Here is a 20,232-nt window from a genome sequence, read left to right as displayed (position 1 = left end):
TCACACAATTTAAAGAGAAATAAACATAAGATAAAATGAAAGGATAATGTATTGCCAATTGATGGCTGTATAAAATACGAAATATATTTACTTTTGTTGCATAACATATAATTTAGATAAGTATACATATCTTGTAGGTGTTACATAACGTGTATTATAAGAGTGTACACATACCGATTTTAATATCGTTACATTCCTTAACTCTATGGTCACCATAGAGTCTAATCGAGAGTGTCTAGTCGGACGTGCTATCACATCCAAACACGATGTACTCAACTAGACACTTTTTTCAGCAACTTTAGAGCTAGGGAGTGGGGTGGCACTAATGCCGGTCTGTGTATAGCGAATATAAAAGATTACAGTTTATAGTTTAATAAAAATATATACAGAGAATAAGAAGGCTAGTCGATGTAACATCTCAACGTTTTTCAAATCCTATCTATTAAGAAGTTACTTGCGTCCGCGCGTTTCTCTCTACAGTATATACATTCTACGTTTATAAATCATATTAACACAATTGTCAAAAGATAACATTATTATTGTTCGTTACGCGTGGGGGATTTCGTTTCGTGTCGTTTTTTCGCTCAATATCAGCGCTACAAGAGTTCTCTAGAGAAGAAATCTTTTTATATCCTTTTTAACGCGATAAAAAACGTTTCAAAAAATGATAATTCTATCAATAAGAGATTTACTAAAATAAATGTACGGACATCTCTCACAGGATCGGGGTGTAAAAAAGAAGAAGGTAAAATCCCGAAAAGAACGAACTTAAAGTCAATTTCAAATTGTATACTAATTAAAAATGAACGAGATGAGTGAGAGATAGTGTCGCGAGATTCTTTGAAACTTCATGTGTTCCCGTGCGCGATACAAATTCGATCGCTTCACATTAACTTAAAAATATATTACAGACATAAACACTGTCATACCGACAGTGTCGGCAAAAAGATCTCTGCTCGATCGAGAGAATGTATCCGATAAAAAGATTTTACAAGAATAAAAAGTTTTCTACGCTGGTTAATGCGCTATAAAACACGATACAGAATGATATATTTATATCTCGATTCCTCACGCTTATTAACGCGCGGCTGTTGATAAGCAGTAGCGGAAATCACATTTCCGCACAGAAAAATACATATCGATATGTATACATGTGCATGTGCCTCGAAGATTACATTTTTATGAATGTTGTTTAACGTAAGAAAACAATTGATTACTTTTGATCAAAATTATCCCGGCGCTAGCTTGTCCACGTTACTATATCTACGCTTCCTTAATAGTAACTACCTTATGTATATGTATAATGTCTATTGTGACATTACGAATAAACGCTTTTGTGGAAGCACCCTGAATCACTGAATAACAGTCGGAGGCCCATGTTCTCGATTCAGCGACACGTTTAATCCGAAACGTGACCATTTAAATTGGACTTTTTATTATATAACTCATTATGTATATGTATATATATATATATATATATATATATATATATATATATATATATATATATATATATACACGAGAAAAAAGTACACGTTCCAAGTAAACGTGAGATGGAAATCGAATTGCCACGCTTTGGCGTCAGGAATACGAGAAAAATGGAGAATGCTAACGGGAGAACACGGGCCAAGATCGATTTATTGTCGGTGGTCGCGAGCGAACGGCGAACGCAACCTCATCTGGCGTGTATTCGCTCGTCCTTACGCATTTTTAATCGCTATTTCTAAGTTTGATCGGAAGGACGATAAGTACTCCTCGCTCTTTATAAAAGAAAAAAATGCCGACGTGTGACGCTATCGACGGTCTCTTCTACGTTCTCTCCCGCTTTCGATACTACATGTGCGTTTGGACTAGGTTCGATCGTCGTGTTGTGGCAGTCCACCACGACTCAGACACGGCCTCTCGTCGTTCGCCAACGTGAACACGTCCGCCTCTCAGACGTAGCTCTCGTCGTCGACGACGGATCTCCCGTGACCCAGATGCCTCGTGGTGATGGGTGCACGAGGTTGCGGCGGCGGACGGTACGGTGGTGGCGGAGGCAAAGACCTGGACCTGCCCGCCACTTTGTGCCGGTCCTCCAAGTTCATGTGCACCGGTGGCAGATGTCTGAGTCGCGGCGGCAATGGCGGTGGCGTCTCCGGCCACGTTCTCTCCTCCTCCTCCTCCTCCTCGTCCTCACTGGGCTCGTAGAGCGATAAATCGATCGGCTCGGCCATCACGAAAGGCCACGTGTCGATTCGCTCGCTGGATCCGTACAGATCGCCCGTTCGATCCCTATTGATCGTGGCGTACGCGTTGTTGTCGTCGGATTCGTTGTAACGCTCGCTGGCGGCGCCGCGCGTTGTCGCCGACTCCTTCTTTGCGTATAGCTCGTTCTTCGGTTTTTTGTAGAACTCACTACTGCTGGAACGGTAATTGCCATTCTGCGACAAGTCCCCGGTGCTTGTGTACTTGTCCTCGGACTTAATCTTCTTTTTGAACTCGCCGAAACGTTCCTTCTTTTTAAATTCATAACGGGGCACGTTGCACAGAGGCGACGTGTCGCCCGACAGATCTTGCTTGGAGTTGTGGATCGGGCATCTCTTAGTCCGCTCCCCGTGGATGTCCTGCTGCTGCGGGCTTCGATAAAGATCCTTGCAGTTTTCCACGTTCTCCTTCATTGAGTCCTGTCTGAGATACTCTTGGCCGTACAGGTCCTTGTCGTCGAATCTGTCCTTCCTGTGCTCATGCTCGTCCAGTTTCGTCCTGGGCGTTCTTTTCAGTTGAGCCCGCAACCAGTCCTGTCTTTGAAAGTTAGGATTCGGACACACGCCACCAGCGGTCTTCTCCTCCCTGAAATTGTGTTCTATGCTACTCGAATGATGGCCACCAGACGCGTAGCCGTTTATCCGTTCGTCCCATCCAGCGTAAACCCGAGTGTAGGTTTTGTTGTTGGACTTCTCCTCTTTCGCGAGGGGCTTGTCGAAAGCCGATGATGGCGCATTCACTGCCGAATCCTCCGAGCCTACCGGCGATTCCGGGAGGAACAGCTGGCAATCCGACAATGTCAAGCCGGAATCTCTCGAGAGCGTCATAGGATCTCTGCGCGGGTGCTCCGTCAGGTCGAGGCTGTCCAAGGAAAGTCCGCCTGCTGCGAGAAAATAATCTTGTCATTATCATCTTAACGATGATAAGGCAATTATCATCTTTTTTGTAATATAGACGAAACATATATTATTGATTCAAATATTATTTCATTTAAATCAGTTGAGTTAATTAAATATAATCGATAAAAATAAAAATTTATTATTTAATAAAATATAATTTTATTAAGGATTATATTAAAATATAATTTTATTAAGGATTATATTAAAATATAATTTTATTAAGGATTTTATTAAGGATTGTTTCCTTAAATAAAATATAATTTTATTTAAGGAAACAACTATATAAAATAACATTTAAATATAGCGAGAATACATAAGAGATATATTATTATTTATAGAAAGTATGATAGTAATTATATTAATAATTAATGCGTAAACGTGTTAATTAATTAAAAAATTAATACTTACAGTGAAGACTATCAGTGCTTTCTTCGGCTCCGCTGTCACTGCGTTCTTCTCCGAGTAGCTGCGTGACGCCGGCACCAAACAGATCCTCGCAATGACGGATAAGCATCTCCGTGATTGTCGGGATCGCCCTGCTCTGATTCACCGATGGATTCGGCGACCAAAGTAGACTCGGACCACAGCAGACGCCGAGATTACTAGCGCACATGAGATTACGCTTCGATCGCCTCGCCACATGATGCAGCACGCAGATCAAATGCGAGAGTAACGTGTGGTTCGCCTTCGGCAGTTTGTCAAGAATACTGAAATTCGATTCTTGGTCAACTCACGACGAATGAAGCAAGTATACGCGACGGAAGTAACTTTATTTTGAAATATAGTTTATTACTATTACTTTGATTACTAGTTGATTATATTATTACTCTGTACTATTATTTAATATACTAATTACTATTACTAGTTGATTATATCATTATTCTGTACTATTATTTAATATACTACTATATTATTATTCTGTACTATTATTTAATATACTACTATATTATTATATTGTATTACCACCATTAATTGATTACTTACTTCTTCATAGTTTGCACAGGATGCTGCGTTTCCAAGCTCTCCATCCAAAGAGGAAATAGGTGGGACGTCAGAAGGGGATCCGGCAAAGATCTCAAGAAATCCTTCAGCAAGGCCGCCACCGCTATGATCGGCGCATTCTCGAGACAGTTGGGATCACCAGTGGACTCTAACTGATCCCGTAACTCTCTGACAATTCGAACGTTCGCAGACTTGCGGAAGATACCTTGTGTGAACGGGCCTTTTGCGAACAACTGCTGCAGCATCACCAACACTGGCTTAGGCAGACCGTTGTCGTCCAACTTGGACAGATTCACGCCGAAGAGGCTCGGATTCAGCGACAGGGACCGTCGCAACAGGTCGGTTATCTTAGACCGGTTGTTCTTCTTCACGGGCGACTTCATTACTGGCCTGAGGATGAAGTGACAGGTGTTGTGGACACTTTTGTTGCAGTGCTCCAGGTCGAAGCCCTCCTCTGCCGACAGAATATGTCGTAGGCTCGACATCTTGACGGCGAACGGCCGCTCGTGGCCTATCAGTGGATACGGCGCCTCGTCCGCGGCGGTCTTGGCCCACAGCTGGAAGTGCCCTTGAAGATCCAACAACGGCATCGCCAGATTCAGGCAAGCTGCCGCAGTCATCTCGGAACCCACCATGATCGACTTGTACTGTGAAGCGTGAAACAGCACGTATTATACTCTCTCTTTCTCTCTCTTCCTTTGCCCTCGGTCGCGTTACAAAAGACTGAGCAATTGACGCGTGATTCGTCGGAACCTGTTTACCGACAATAGAAAGCGTTTATCTAACGGAAATTCACTCGCGATCCTAGTGTTGTCGCGTGAGCGCTGCTTATATGTGTCTATACAACGTCGATAAATTATGAGCTGGTGACTGAAGCAACGCCCAGGGTACAATGCGCGAGGCTGGTGGACGCGGCGATTCTAACTCGACATTGACGTTCGCGATATAAAAGAGTTCTCTCGGACGAGAAGAGAGAATGCTTCTCCTCCAGGAAGGTCGAGCGCCGCGCGATCGAGAAGGCCTCGCGGAACGAGAATGTCCGAAGAATGGATCGCCTTCGCGCAATAGAGAAGGCACGATCGAGCGTATGTGTCGCGGTGTGCGAAAAGCAGGGGCGCGCGGCACTTACGTGTTCCGTGTTCGTGTCGCTGTCGTGGTATAGGACTCGGATGCTCGTGTGTGGCGGCTCCTTCATGCTTTCCTCTCGCACGAGCTCGGTGAGACGTCCCCACCAGAGATCCCGCGCCGCTGCAGTCCTGCCGAGATAAGATAAACGATGACAATAATAATCAAACCGTTGTAGGATGTTCGAGATTTCGATATTCGATTGAGAGATATCGTGTGTAAAAACTGATTTAATCCATTAATGGCCAGTGACTCCTTCATGGGACGATTCTTTTTTATAATATAAAATAAAAAGTCACTCTCTCGAATACGTGACTTTATTTTCATGTTTGCAGAACACCTAATTTCCAGTTATATCTGTGCTTTCAATAAAAATAATTGTAAACTAATTATAAAATAATTTTTATTGAAGACATAGAGATCTAGTTCTAATACTAATTATAATTAAATCTGCGATTACTAAGGCACATATCTAGTTTTAACATCGATTAGAATTCCAAAAAATTAGAAAATTAGAAAATCTGTGAATCAAACTGAATTAATTCTAATGCTAACTTAAGACCTCTATAAAATAAAAGACTGAGTCTTTGATTAAAGATGCTTGTAAAATAAGTATGGCCTCTAATGGGTTAAAGAAAAGCACAAGTGTCACAACTCGACAATTTCGCGGACAAAAAGAAACACTTACATGAAACAAAATAAATATCTTAAGGCCCTCTATTAGTAACACCTAAATTTTGACAAGAATAAGGATTAAGAGCCTATGCTGGATGTTTTCTTCCAAATGTCTATGATGAGGAGGATAATAATGTTTGTAGTGTCAAACGCACGCGCCGAAATAATTTTCCGGTCTTTACAACGTACGATGAATCAATCTTCCACTAGCAAACTTACATGAAAGTCGCCACGACATTCGTGGTGGGCCATCCGAGGACGAAGCTGGTCTCCGAAGACTTGCTGGTCTCCGCCACATCCTCTATATGACCCGCTGTGAGCCAGAGCTCGCTCATTCGAACGGTCTGCTTCAGCTTGAAGTTCCCGCCACTTCGCGACTTCGCGATCAGCAGGAGATCGGTGAAGAGGAAGAGATGCCTCTCTTGAGACTGCATGCCCTGAAAAATTTACGCGAGATCTTCAGAATTGAGCTGTGAAATTTGGGAATTGACGTTACGAGATATCTTTATTTTCACTTGATCAAAAAAAATAGAATTGTTCTTGAATTTATTATTAAAATGAATTTTATTAGATTAACGAGAACGTGCGAGAAATATTGTCTTGATAATTTTGCAAAGTAACAATCTTATTCGGCAAGTAACAACACAAGAGTATTATTCTACATACCGTGGTGAACTGAACCGGTGTTTCCAAGAGAAAGGTTCTCGACGGCGACTTCACAGGTGGACTGTTGTTCGCAAAGAGTATCGAAGAATTTAAGGACTTCTGAGATAACACTCTCGTTAATTTTCCGGGATTGCCGCCGTTCCTCTTGCGCAAATTCAAATTCTTCATCTTCTGGAAACAATAAGCACCTGGATTAGTTCAAGATACTGCGATACCTGCGGTTGGAGTTGATCAGCGGCAGCACGTCCGGTATCTTCTAATACGAGGAAAAGTATATAATACAGAAACGTATATATAAAATGCGTACAAGAAAGTGCGCGACAACATGAAAAGAGAAAGCAGCTCTCGAACGAAACGTGTACTTAGTACGAATGCTGAAATCTCGGTTCACCGTCTCTGAGATTTTGAGACTCTTCGACGTCGCAAACTGGCTCTCCCGTGGTATTTCGCAGGACCCGAAAGGACCAATTTCGCGAGTGTGTCGATGTGGCTTCTCGACATCAATTTTATACTCTACAGTCCCCGACTGGAAACTTCAGTTTCTCTTCAGTTAAATGGTCAGCCATTCAATGGTGTGCCTTCACACACCCGAATTTCGCCGTTTATACGTTCAATTTCGTCCTATTCGCCAGACACGTCATGCGTCGCGAAAGAGAATTAACAGTTACGTCCGAAAAATGTCACTACCAAATTTGGCCGGTTAAATGACAATCTGAAGGCGAGAGAGAAATAGGAAGAGACGGAGAAAGAGTACACGGGTGGTTCCCTCGATGGATAAAACGGCTGATTTACATAGGCCGGCTTATTAGATTCTTTTTAACGTGTCCCAACATCCTCTATTCTTCTTATTCTTTCACATTACGAAATCACTCCTCTGGGTGACGCCGCCGGCCGGCGGCGTATCCCACCTCCGCGTCTCATTGTATCGCGGATGGACGAGACGCGTTGTTATAATGCATAATAAACCGCGGGACTACACGTCGTGTGGTCCAAACGCGCCAGATGGATTATCCGCTATTACTTACGGCATTACATTAGAGAGTGCATCGCTCAACGCTCGTACAATCGCCAAGCTTTTCGATACACTGACACCACCGATATAGACAACACGCCGACGTTTTATTGGATAAAAATATCTACGCACTGAGAAAAGAATACTTGAAAGTTTATCTGTAGAATATAAAGTTTATTTATGTGAAATAAACTCTCTTTTATTTCAACAAGAAATTTCTAAGTATTTTTTTCAGTGCACTGCGAAAGAGAAAAAATATCTAAGAAGTAAAAAATACTTATGCGGTGAATAGTATATAATAAGATATTTACTTAAACTAATAACACTTTCTTAAGCTTACTTAAGCATATATTTGTGTACCTAGAAAGAAATTTTCCAAATATAAAAAATATATAATAATGTCAAATATTTTTTCTTAGAGAGATATAAAAATATATTATTATATAATTTCTAAAAAATGATGTTATATTTCTTAATTTTTCTTTAAAATTTCTTATAATTATCCTTAAAAATTTTTGTTAAAAATAAAATTTATTCACAGAGATAAACTTTATATTCCACAAACAAATATATATTTTCAAGTATTTATTTCTCAATATTAGGTTTTCATGAGAACAATTGTTTATTTCATCGACATTTTTTCAAAAGAATTAAGATTTAAATAAATATATTAGTACCCAGGAGATATTTCATGTCTTAGATATTTTTTTCTCTCTCAATGTAATTCTTGATTATGCTCGGATACGACTTTCAGCGTGGATATGAAGGAACGCGGAAATGAGAAATGACAAGCAATGTTATATATAAACGATAAACGGTACTCTCGCCGCGCGATAAGAATACGCCGTCTTGTAATTAGAATTTGCTGGAAGTGCTGCTCTCTCAATGTTATTGCTAATAGCAAAATAGTTTTGCTCAATAAGGAATATTATTTTTGTTATTATCATTGCTGTTTAATAGCTAATAATAATGACGTTTTCTCCAATGATATCTCTGCGAGATTTTTCTACGAAATACTTTCGCCGTTCGGCTTTGCCGTTATTATGTTAGGGAAAAATATAGCGCGCTTGCTTTCTACGTAAATAATATAAATATCGTCCTATTGTTGATGCGACCGCGTTGCCAAGCCTTGGTGACACAGTTTCTATTCCGCTTCCACTTTTTACGGGCGCAGAAAGCGAACACTGCTATTGAACGGGACGCGTCAATTTCACCGTTCGCAACAGCTGCTGTTGCTGCTGCGAGCTACGAGTGAAAATAGCGGGGAGAAATTATTGGCACGCTTGTGTCCGGATGACATGAACGTGGGAAGGAAGTGCGTATATGCCGCTGTAATGTCTGCGACACGCGAGTCGATGCACTTTCCACGGACACAGAAAAATGAGATGCGTCTAAACGACCGTGAGAAAGGTTGAATTGTGCGACGCATTGTGCGTAATGTACCGTTGTTAGCAGTCGCGGTAATGTTCATTACGCGAAAGAAGAATGGAATGTCGTGTGTACAGCAAAAATGCTTCTACTATCGCCACAATTTGCAATGAAAACTTCTAGCCGCCTCTCCTGCGAGTATCAAGAGTGAGCGGAGATAACATTTGTACAACTTGCGAACAAATACGTGTACACGCAGAGAATGGTGTGGTACAAATTGCTACAGGATTTTATAATCGAGGATTTTATAATCGAGGATTTTATAATCATAGACATATTGTTGGTACTCGATTCGGTTCAATTTAACCTGGTCTCAATAACTCAATTATTAGTCAGTATTTTTCAATGACCATCCGTAACAATTAATATTATTTCCCAAATAATCATTAATTTTCGAAAATAACAAAATTTGCAATTTCTAAAAATAAATGTTTTGAAATGAGGGCTACATTAAACCTATGATTGCAACTTGGCTGCATTTAATAATGCAAACAAATTGATCATCGAACAATTTTATTAATCGCCGTCGTTCTGCAGAATTCTTCGCAGGATGATCTCGTGATATTCGTACGTCCGTATCGTAGAAGGCGACCGATTTACACGAATTCATTTCCGTCGAAGAAGACGGAAAATCGAGCCGAACTTTTCGACCCGAGCCAACATAACGGCCAATACATAGCGGCCGAATCTCGTGGAATGTTCACATTAATGAAACATCATACCGTTGTTTGGACATCTCGCTCGTGTAATCGCAGGTTGTCACCAGGGAATAGCTCTTGGATGCGATGGAGGTCGCCCTCGAGCTGTCCCCGTTGGAGAACCTCGCCGCTACTGACGAAGTCGTTCTCGAGCAGGTTCCTCGCTTCCTGCCCCAGGAACCTTTCGTAATCGGCGAGCCTCTGGACCTGCAAATGAAATAACGCACGTTCATTAGAGAAACTCCTTGCGTCACAGGAAGAAGCGCGCGAGGGAGACAATCGGCGAGTTACGTACCGATCGCTGCCAGCGGCCAGCTCGCGAAATCGTCGTCGTCTTACGCGAGCGTGCACGGAAGAGAGAGACACGAAATCCTCCCGTCGTTCCGTGATTGCATCGGAACGACGGCGGTCCGCGTAACTACGATGATTCTCGCGCTTAATACGATGTTTCCAACGGCGAATTACGAAAGCGGGAAAGGAAGGGTCGCGACGACTTTCCCCGATATCGACGATTTACTGCGATATTACGCATGTAATATCGACGAGCGTGTAGCATCGCGCGACTGCAAACGCGGAAGCGAGAAGGAAGCGTCGGATTGGGAGCAATTTGGATGATTATCCACAGGTTTGATTTATTTTAATTATAATATCGAAACGGGGAATAAATTCTACGCCGATGTGTATACGTGTGTGTGACGCTAAAATTGAAAAGAATTAAAACTGAATTAAAATTGAAAAGACTTTGCACACATGAAGAAAAATAAAACTTATAATATTCTTTCCACGTACATTCCATGTACGGAAGCGAACTTAAATTCTTAAAATTTATCAGACCAAAGCTTATTAGTCTTTTTAATTATGTCAAGAGATATGCGTTTACATTATGTATATTACGAAATTCATAAATAGATTCGTTGAATTAACATAACGTGACACAACTAAGCACGCTTTTGTTCGCGAAGAGAACAGAATTTCTGATTTTTATGAACCAAATTCGACTCTTAATAATTAGAGAAAAATTTTGTGATAATAATAGAATAATAAAATATGATATAAGTATAAGTATAAGTATGATATATAAGTATGTCGAACTGTCGAGATGACAGCTCAGCCGAATAATTAACAGCGATAATGCACCTCGTATAATTAAAAAAAATAATAAGTTTTAATAAACGTTAAAAAGTTTTATTGGAACATGATGCACTTCCTGATGTATATCGACATCGCGGCAGCTTCTTGAAGAGACGCCGAGGGGACGTCGTCTGGCGATTTTACGAGACCCACGACGACGAAGACGACGACGGGCGCGGCGAGATCGCTCTCGAAATTTCGCCGGCGGCGGTGTTTCTTCGCGGTAATCGCGAATTAATTCAGTACGCGTTTAAGATCCATCAACGAACCCAACCAGTCACTACCCGCACCTTTCCCTGGGCGCAGTAACTACCGGCCGCGTTATGATAATTAAGGAGCGGATAGGCCATTCATAGAACGAGCGTCGTCTGGGCTCTCGTCTTGTCTCGTGTCGTTAGTTGACCAGTCAGTCAGGATAATCGAGTGTCACCGACGAATTTTGACAGATTCGATAAGACTTAAAGGTTGATTCCAGTTAACCGTCGTGAGATTGAAAGCTCGCGAAGTTGCGTGGACACTGATGAGAAATCGAGCGAAAAGAACTAATTCCCGTAATATTTAATTAATTGTAATAACCAATCCAGCACTCACTGACTAAAATTTCTCTCTAATTAAATATTTGAGAATTTTAATACAAATTCTAACAAAAAAAAAAAAGATAATAGAAAGAATTAAGTCTTACGCAAATTTTGTTGCGCGACTGCAGTTCAATTAAATAAAAATCGCGTCAGATCAACAATCAGCCGTAGAAGCATACATCTAATCATTTTTAATATGTCAAGAAGACGTCAGTGCTTAGCCGGTGAGGTAACGTAAAATGCTAATGTGCTCGGAGAAAGTCTGAGAGATCCACGAAACGGAGTATAAGGAAAGCCTCGAGACGAATTTTTGTCGGTGATTCTTCATACGACTCTCGGCTAACCGGTGATTATATCGACAAGACGATACTCTCTAAAGTACAATCAATATACTTTATATTACAAATGCTATGATATCTTGAGAATGCAAATGTTACACGAGAAAAAGATAAGGTGTACATAAACAGTTGTGAATAGTTGAGATGACTCAGCCACTTTGGTACATTAATTACATCAATTTAGTTGCGTGTGTTTTGGTTATGTCAATCACAAATTGATTGGCATTTATCTCATGGGTACATTCTGGTTGGAGCAACCAGATATCGTCACTGCTGTAACGCAAATAATTCAGCATCTACAGCAACCACATATTTGATTATTCCGTATTTTACTATTGAATCCGGTGGCGCTACTAGATTTATGTATGAGCCAACTATACCGTTATTATTTCCGTGTATAATAACCGTGGTGTTATAATAACTGTTATTACAACTGGTGATTCAGTTATAACCAGTAAAATCGCGCTGAAAGGATCAGTCAATAGTAGCGACTATTCCCACGATTAATGCACTTTGCAAACAACACGTGTGTCATTGCACGTAAAGCGCCTGGAATCTATTGATTCCATCGTTATAAACACGGAAAATTGGATTTGACGTAACGTCTGACGAATTTGTATATTACAGACCTTGCTGTGAAATTTGCAAAACTGCTGAAAATCAGTGAGAAATAAGACGGAGTCTCAAAAGTGGAGTGTTTTCACTAAAAATCAGCGAATACTCATTAATCATTGATGAAACTGCCCCTTTATTAACTCCTTTAAAGATATTTTTACCGATTCACTTTGAGAGAATACAAGTAATTATAAACGCGACGGAGAATCAAGATAATCTATCGTTCCGACACAGACATCGTCTCGATTTGTGTGCAAAGAATAGGAATTCCCTCCTTCGTGCTGGGTGCACGTCTCGTTTGCGGACACGTTAATAAGCACGTCAAAGCTTCCATGAACGTGTGTGTTCTCGCGTTAAATGCCACCAGGCAGTACTCATTATCGTCGTCGCGTTTTCTCTTTCGCGTGCGATTTCCATACGGTTCGACGGTAGAATAGTTCATCGTTATCGGTGTGTTCTCGGATTCGCGCGAGTGTGTTGTGTGCATTCGCCAGCGGAGAATTTAGCATGGTCTTCCTCGCCTCTCATCTCCCTAACCCTCTCTCTCTCTCTCTCTCTCTCTCTCTCTCTCTCTCTCTCCCTCTCTCTCTCGTTTTCTTTCGTTCCCTTTCCCATCGGCATTGTTTAAACGTGACGCGTACACATACTTTTACGCGTCATTCTTACCATGCCGGCATCGTTTCCGAGCCCCTTTTCGCACACTTTCACCGTGTCGCATCGATTATTACGTTCCTAGGAACAGTTCGACAAACTCACGGCGAACCGTAACCGATTGTTCGATGCGACGGCGCTTCGATCTGGTTTAAGAAAGAAAGTCCGAAACAACTCTTATAGAAAGAGACAATGAACAATAATGAATATTGGTCTTCACTCGGAGCCCTCAAGATCTCCTTATTTGCGTATAACATGAATTGTCTTCACGTTTGTCTAGAAAGTAAACGTTAATTCGTTACGGCTTGTGATGCGGTCGTATTCTGGATTTACAGCGTATGCTAAAAATACTCGCCCTGATTCTCAAAGTGAAACAACAACGTTATATGACTTTCGCGCAGAGAAAAAGAAATTAGAAAAAAAGATTGGTTGAGTTAACGTGACAATGACGCAACTGAAGGAGTTTTGGTTGAAAGAAACAGAATTTCTGACTCTTATTAATGAAATTCGGTTTCCAAGATGCGTTTAGTTGTATTATTGTCACGTTAATTCAACTAATCTTTTTCTTCATGTACAAGAAACACGGGACTGGCAGTCAAACGACCACATTTAATAGCAAACTCCATTGTCAATGGCAGATAGTTCACAACACTTTTATCTTGATGGACTTCAGAACACATATACGGCATCTAGTAGGAAAAGTAATCTTTTGAAAGAGTTTGGCTACACAATAAAATAAATAAAAGAAATAAAAAATACTCCTACCAGATACGAATACACTCAGAGTGAAACATCGATGCCATGCTCGAGCAATTGTTACATTCGTCAGGCGAGTATAATCATTCCTCTGACGGCGATCAATCATTTAATTAACTGTTGAAGGGACAAAGGCAATGCGCTAAATAGAGAAGAAAGAGGGAACAGGACTTACAGGCTACCACGTACACGTTTCCTCGTGCAAGGGACAGATTTGAATATCAGGGCCCGGCGGCGCGTAACAGTCTGATTCTACAAATGTGGCCATACCTGTGTCCGCCTTCGGGTATATAGACACTTAAAAGGTATATACCGTTAGCGGGACTCCGACGGCGAGACTCAACTCGACTCGACCTCGCGAGGAAGCTACCTCGGGCCCTCGCGCTTATGCGCTATTTCTCAACAGCGGGTACGTTTGCACCTCACGTGTCTGTAATATCGTGAACCCTTCAGAGCTTCCTCGCGGGATCCTGACACGCGTGTGTGCATGCGCGCGTGCATGCAACGGTAAATCGCGGAACGAAATTCCAGCGTGACGGAACGCGCGCTATTCTTCTCGAACTCGGGCTGACACACGTGAAAATCTCGCGACAACGCTCTGAAAGAAATAAGGTGACGAGACGAGTGGGCGAATCTTTAATCGCAATTAACCCTGAAATCGACACCAGGATTATAAAGTCCCCAGTCGAGGAAAGTAGGAAAAAATTCCAAAACTTCTATCTCTCAGACTTTTACGCACCTGATATCTGATAAGAAAATTTGTTTCTTCCGTAATTCTTAGAAGATAAGTTTTCCCGTTTGTACATCAGATACGTTTTGAATTCCACCGAGGTGAAAGTGTGGCAACCTTTCTTTTACTCACTGCATTATCGTAGTTGTTTATGTAATTTCACTGGGTTTTCGCTAGTTGGGTATTCAGCTACCTTCTGCAGGGAATACCAGGTCAGGTTGACCTGAAGGCCATGTTGTATTTCGCGATATATATGAAAGAAACTTGTTTTTCTCTCACTTATCATAAAAGAAACAACAGAGAGAAGTTACTCCATATTTAACACAGTGAAATTGAAACTTTTGGCTTTCAAGAAAAAATAATGCTTCTTTGAAACCTAAGTACTTTCCCCTAAAGGAACATTCTTTTTCCTTCTGAAACATAAATATTTTTTTGAAAGGAAAACATTTTGCTATTCCTTTTCCACTGTCTACGACAGAAATATAAATGAAATGTATGGCCGACACATATGACCCTTGAGCCAATCTCTTACCCTTAACGAGTTAAAGGATTTCCAATCATGTATCCATACCGTGGTTAAACGTGATATGCGGCATCTTGACGCCTTCATAACGCAGATCTAAAGATATAAAGGTATTTAACGTCGGGTAGAATGAATCAAGATTGATCTCGAGTTTCCGCCTTTCATAAGAAGCAAGAGATCGCTTCCCTCGACAATATCTTTCTCTCCTCCCTCCTCTCTTCCCCTAACATCGAATCCCGCGTGAATCGATCGTCCACGTAGCCGGCCGATGCTAAAAAGTACTTGGCGCCGAGCGCGGTATCGAGGTATCACACCGGTGGTGTGTCGGGCCTTCGGCTTCGCAACTCTCACGTTCAATAGCGTGCGCCAATCTCGCCGACCATTGCCGGCGCTGAATTTTTATTACGATTGCGGCAATACCGAGGTGTACGTAAGGCATCGGAATGGCGCGCGGGCCACGCGGAATGTGACTTTTCCATCGGCATCTCGAGATATTACGAGAGCGGTGAGCAGAACGCGGCGCGTTCTCAGGTGCACAGGGTGTCGCGGGACGACCCGGCGAGGCCCCCCCGTCGGGATTCGTTCGATCTCGAGCGGTTCTCCCGTGCCACCCTTAGCGACGGTAATTTCATCCAGGTTTAATTATGCAGGCGCGCGTACACCACACGAGAATCGAGCGTCCCACGCGGAGGGAACGCGCCGGGTTGTTCGGTGAAGACATTAATTCGTAGCATCGCTTGGCCGGCCGGTCGTTTGTCAGGCCGATATCCGAGTATGCTGATAAATCTGTTGGATTAAACGCTCCCAAAGTGAGAGACGAACTCCTGTACGCCGAGGTGGGCACGGCTGTCCCGGAACATCCTGTATAATACGTGTACGCGGGACAAATTGCCGCGGCGTGACGCAACGTCGAGAACACCTGTCTCGACGTTACAAAACCCGCTTCCTGGGGCAGCGCTTTGCGCGGGTTCCATGCACGTGCGATCTATTGAGAACGCAACGACAATCCACGGGCAGAGGCCCGCCGCGGATCGCAAGATCGATACGCTCGTCCACGGAGAAATTGATATATCGGTGCATGCAAATGAGACCGAGGGCGAAGTGAAGGTGTCGCGCGAGAGACAGAAAAATCGACGAAGTCTGACGCTACAGTAACGTTTACTACAAAAATTGTTATCCTAATTATAATTGTTTTATTACACAATTACTCACGGAGAGAATTTTATAGTAACTATTGCGACAAAATTTGCGTAATCTTGAGAAACTTAATTTTCTAAGTAATATTAACATACGAAACGTTTGATTTATGTTATTTAATATAAATAAATATGATAGTTTATAGCGCTACATTTTTTGCAGTTGACTCTTAAATAAGCCTTTCTTCATATTGATTTCAATTCGTCTGAGCTTTCTCAGTTCTTTGTTAATGCTTTTCATTTGATATTTTATAATATAGGCATTGAAAATTATAGATATTCAACATTTTTCATAACAAAAATCTTAGTATCTCATTCACTCCGTAGTCTTTGCGGGTCTTGAAGCAAGTGCTCGTGGTATATCACGTAACTAGGTAGCGCAGTTCCCCGAGGCATGGAAAAGCACGCGCGCGATCTATAGCGAGGCGGATTGTGAAAATATTCGCGCTCGCCGATAATTGCCATCTGCCCACACATTCGCCGTTCGCGCGTAACCACCGTAAGAGGTGAGAAGAATCCCAGGAAGGATCCCCCCGCGAAACGAAGCGGCATCTCGACGGCGCGGCTGTTGCTGCTGCTGCTGCTTCTTCTTCTTCTTCCTCGTGACGCGCCGCTTGAATGCCGATCTCGACGAGGAGATCCTTTCATCTCTCGCTGCTATCACCCGGAATTATCCCCGTAAATTGCCGCGATCCGGCGCGATTATTGCACACGCCGCGGGAGATCCTCTCTTTCTATCCAGATTAGCGGAGCCGCGTCCTTTCGCGCCGGTGTCGGCACACCCGTGACGACGGCATTATCGACGCAAACGCGACAGTGATGAATCGAATTCTCCTCGTGGCATCATCCGAGAGAACGACTGCTTATACGTCGCTGCTGAAAGGCTTCATTACGCCAAAAAGAAAGTCGCTACTACGACGACGAGACGACAGTCGTCGCGCGTTACTGTAACTTTCGCAGCTCGCGACAGTACTCGTTACGCGAGCCACAGTGTGTGTGTATAGTATTACCGTGATTGCAATTAATTCGAAATTTAAATAAAAATTTCCCGTTTTCCCCTCAAAGGGTACACACTGACTGTGTCGCGAATTAATAAAATTTTCAGTTGAAGAAATTATAGAATATATAATAAAATTATATATTCTATAATTTCTATAATTTCTATAATTTAAATAAAAATTTCCCGTCTTCCCCTCAAAGGGTACACATTGACTGTGTCGCGAATTAATAAAATTTTCAGTTGAAGAAATAGAATATATAATAAAATTATATATTCTATAAAATAAAATAATATATGAAATTATAAATAAAGTTTTACAAGATAAATTACTTAAGATAATATAAAATTATAAAACTATAAAAATTATAAGTTGTGAAAATATAGTAAATTATAAAAATTATACCATACAATTTTTCAAATTTTCATTTCTGATAAATTATTCTCAATTTTTCTCTGGTATTTGAAAATTTATCTGTGGGATATACCAGTTTATTTACAGAAATAAACTTTACACATTTAAAAAAAAAAATTTCAAATATTTTTTTCTCAGTGCGCACATCTGAAATGCAAAGAGAAAAGATAATTACAGCAAGTGTTCTTGCCACTCAAGTTGCTGCACTAAATTAGATAGCGAATGAGAGTACGACACTTGAAAAGGTGTACGCACACCACGGCAGCGGTGGAAACATTCGAAGTAGCGGCTCTTAGTGGCGAGCCTTGGCTTAGATTCCACGTTTGTCGCGTGCACAGGTTCGTGTTCAGTGACGTAGAACGCAAGGAGACTCGCGATGCGATCGAACGCACGCGATTTCCTTAGCTCGTAATATTCGGACGATTCGCATTGCTCGCCGCTTGTAGGACGGCCCGCTCGGGGACAGTTTTGTAACCGTGCTCAACGAGACGCGTCTAAGTAACTCCGATAATCGTTACATACTTCTCTAAGCGATACACGGATATAACAGTTTCCTACACCTGTCGGGAGCATTGAAGTCTCCGTCCCGTCGGCGAGAGGTTCCTCATCAAGCATCGAAGTCTCCGATTTACAACTTCACGACGAGTTATATATTGTAATCTGCTCGAGAGTACTTGCGGTATTCCACGACGAATGTGTAAACCGATCAATTACCATGTTAATCCGTTTAAATTCTCCAACGGGCCCAATTAACCGTGGGGGGTTGGAAGGAAGGGCGGGGGGAGGCAGATAAAACGGCACCTCCGCTTAACGGTAAACCTCGCGCACCTTTCGGACGGAGAAGATTAATGTCAAACTCGGACACCCATTCGACAGTTTTCGATCGGTCGCATAGCCAACATAAATAATACCACTTGGATTACGGAATCGAGTGCAAAACAAGCTTCCGTCGTTACTTGAAACTCGTTTCTCCAGTGAGATACTCAGATCTGAATTTAGAATTAGATACGAATGTTTCAGTTAGATAATATGATGGATGTGAAACTATATTGCAGTGATTCGGCAAAAACTCTCATTTATGACAACTCATTCACACAATTCAGGAAAACAATAAAATGACTACAATTTCAATAAGATTAACAATTTTGTGCTCTCGCGGTGTATCTAAGCGTGGATTAGCCGACTTTACGATTGGAATTCCGTTACCCAGGTGAACATCGAGATTCCCCCCGAGCGCAATCCGCGAATGTAATACAGGATATTCGGGTAATACCCGAGAGCCACAGGATACTTACCCTAGATAGAAGCCTTTGTCGCTGCAAGGGAGACTGAAGGTCCCTCAACTTCGCGCCGTAACGAGCCACGAAGGAAAGGCGAGTCGCACGGAGAGGACAGGGAGGGGGATCAGCGACGATGAAAGGAAGGAATTTAGTGAATGGGAGTGCCGCGCGACTTGTGTTTTCACTACAATGGTACACACATAGAACGGCGTGGCGTATATGTATGTGTGCGTATACGGCAATCGCGTATACTCACGTGAGAGAGAAAGAGTGAGAGAACGAGGATTCCACGAGATCGTGGCCGATAGGCACGGCGCGATCACGTTTCCAAGGTAATCGAAGAAGATGCACGCCGTTTCGCGAGGACGACGCAGGCTACGGCGTAGGGAACTCGTGCGATTTCGAAATCCGTCGGAGAGGATGTAGATGTCCTTCGAGGATGCGTCGCAACGCGAATGGAATGAATGAATAGAATGGACACTCGGGGAGTTTCGTGCAAAAGCATCAACCTATACTCCTTTTGCAAAAAGTACCTTAAACACACCAAAACATTCGTATCTAACTCTAAATTCAGATCTGAGTATCTCACTTGAGAAATAAGTTTCAAGTAATGACTGTAAAAGCTCGTTTCGCATTCGATTCCGTTAAATATGTGGCAATTATTTGTATCTGTATTTAAATTAGTTGCCCATTAGAGGTTAGTCTTATCTACGGAATGCATCTTTTTTTATCAAATAATAATTACTTAGTATATAAAAAATTTCTACATTTTCAGCACCTGGTTCTATTCATATAATTCCCTAAAATTTATTATTTCTGATTCTTTACACAGAGGTAATTTTATAATAAAAATTATTGTAAAATTTTGTAATCAAGGAAGATAAATCGACTTTCTGCAGTTTTTCTGCAATTTATTGTTCTTTCATTTTATATGTGCTATTTATATCTTAGGAACTGCACTATTAAAAATTTTGCTATACTTTTAAAATCTTGACTTTGTTATATTTCTTAGCGAAAGAGACTTTACTAATAATCTATTTTACTGGCAACATAATAAGATTTTAAAAAAATTTATATAAAAAAAGAACTATAATATATTCTCTCCGTATATAACTCACTCGATTCTATTCTGCACTTTCAATAAAAATAATTCTGATACTAATCCGAAACTTCCAGCAAATAAGTTAATTGAAAGTGTTTGTGAGATAATTGCGGCCCGCAAAGGGATAAAAGCGCGCACAACAGCCTTGTGTGCGGTTATATCGGGCGA

General features: G+C 41.7%; 1 protein-coding gene across 4 annotated transcripts in view; it reads right to left on the bottom strand.

Moving 5' to 3' along the window:
- Nucleotides 1-86: 86 nt before the first annotated feature.
- The window catches only part of LOC116843329, a 257,646-nt gene continuing 237,500 nt past the window's right edge, over nt 87-20,232 (bottom strand). For 3 of the 4 annotated variants that reach the window (XM_032813684.1, XM_032813686.1, XM_032813687.1), the window contains 7 exons: nt 9,777-9,959; nt 6,615-6,785; nt 6,168-6,385; nt 5,278-5,404; nt 4,131-4,795; nt 3,555-3,853; nt 87-3,130 (listed from right to left, as the gene is read on the bottom strand). In XM_032813684.1, the coding sequence (XP_032669575.1) occupies nt 1,935-3,130; nt 3,555-3,853; nt 4,131-4,795; nt 5,278-5,404; nt 6,168-6,385; nt 6,615-6,785; nt 9,777-9,959 (2,859 nt within the window). In that variant the 3' untranslated portion in view covers nt 87-1,934. The remainder of the gene's footprint in view (nt 3,131-3,554; nt 3,854-4,130; nt 4,796-5,277; nt 5,405-6,167; nt 6,386-6,614; nt 6,786-9,776; nt 9,960-20,232) is intronic. The other variant, XM_032813685.1, reaches the window with a different exon arrangement.

The sequence above is a fragment of the Odontomachus brunneus genome, unplaced genomic scaffold (genome assembly GCF_010583005.1).
Source record: "Odontomachus brunneus isolate Ranch 3 - 2012 unplaced genomic scaffold, Obru_v1 Obru_scaffold_031, whole genome shotgun sequence".
Lineage (NCBI taxonomy): Eukaryota > Metazoa > Arthropoda > Insecta > Hymenoptera > Formicidae > Odontomachus > Odontomachus brunneus.
This window is presented reverse-complemented; position numbering and strand designations above follow the sequence as displayed.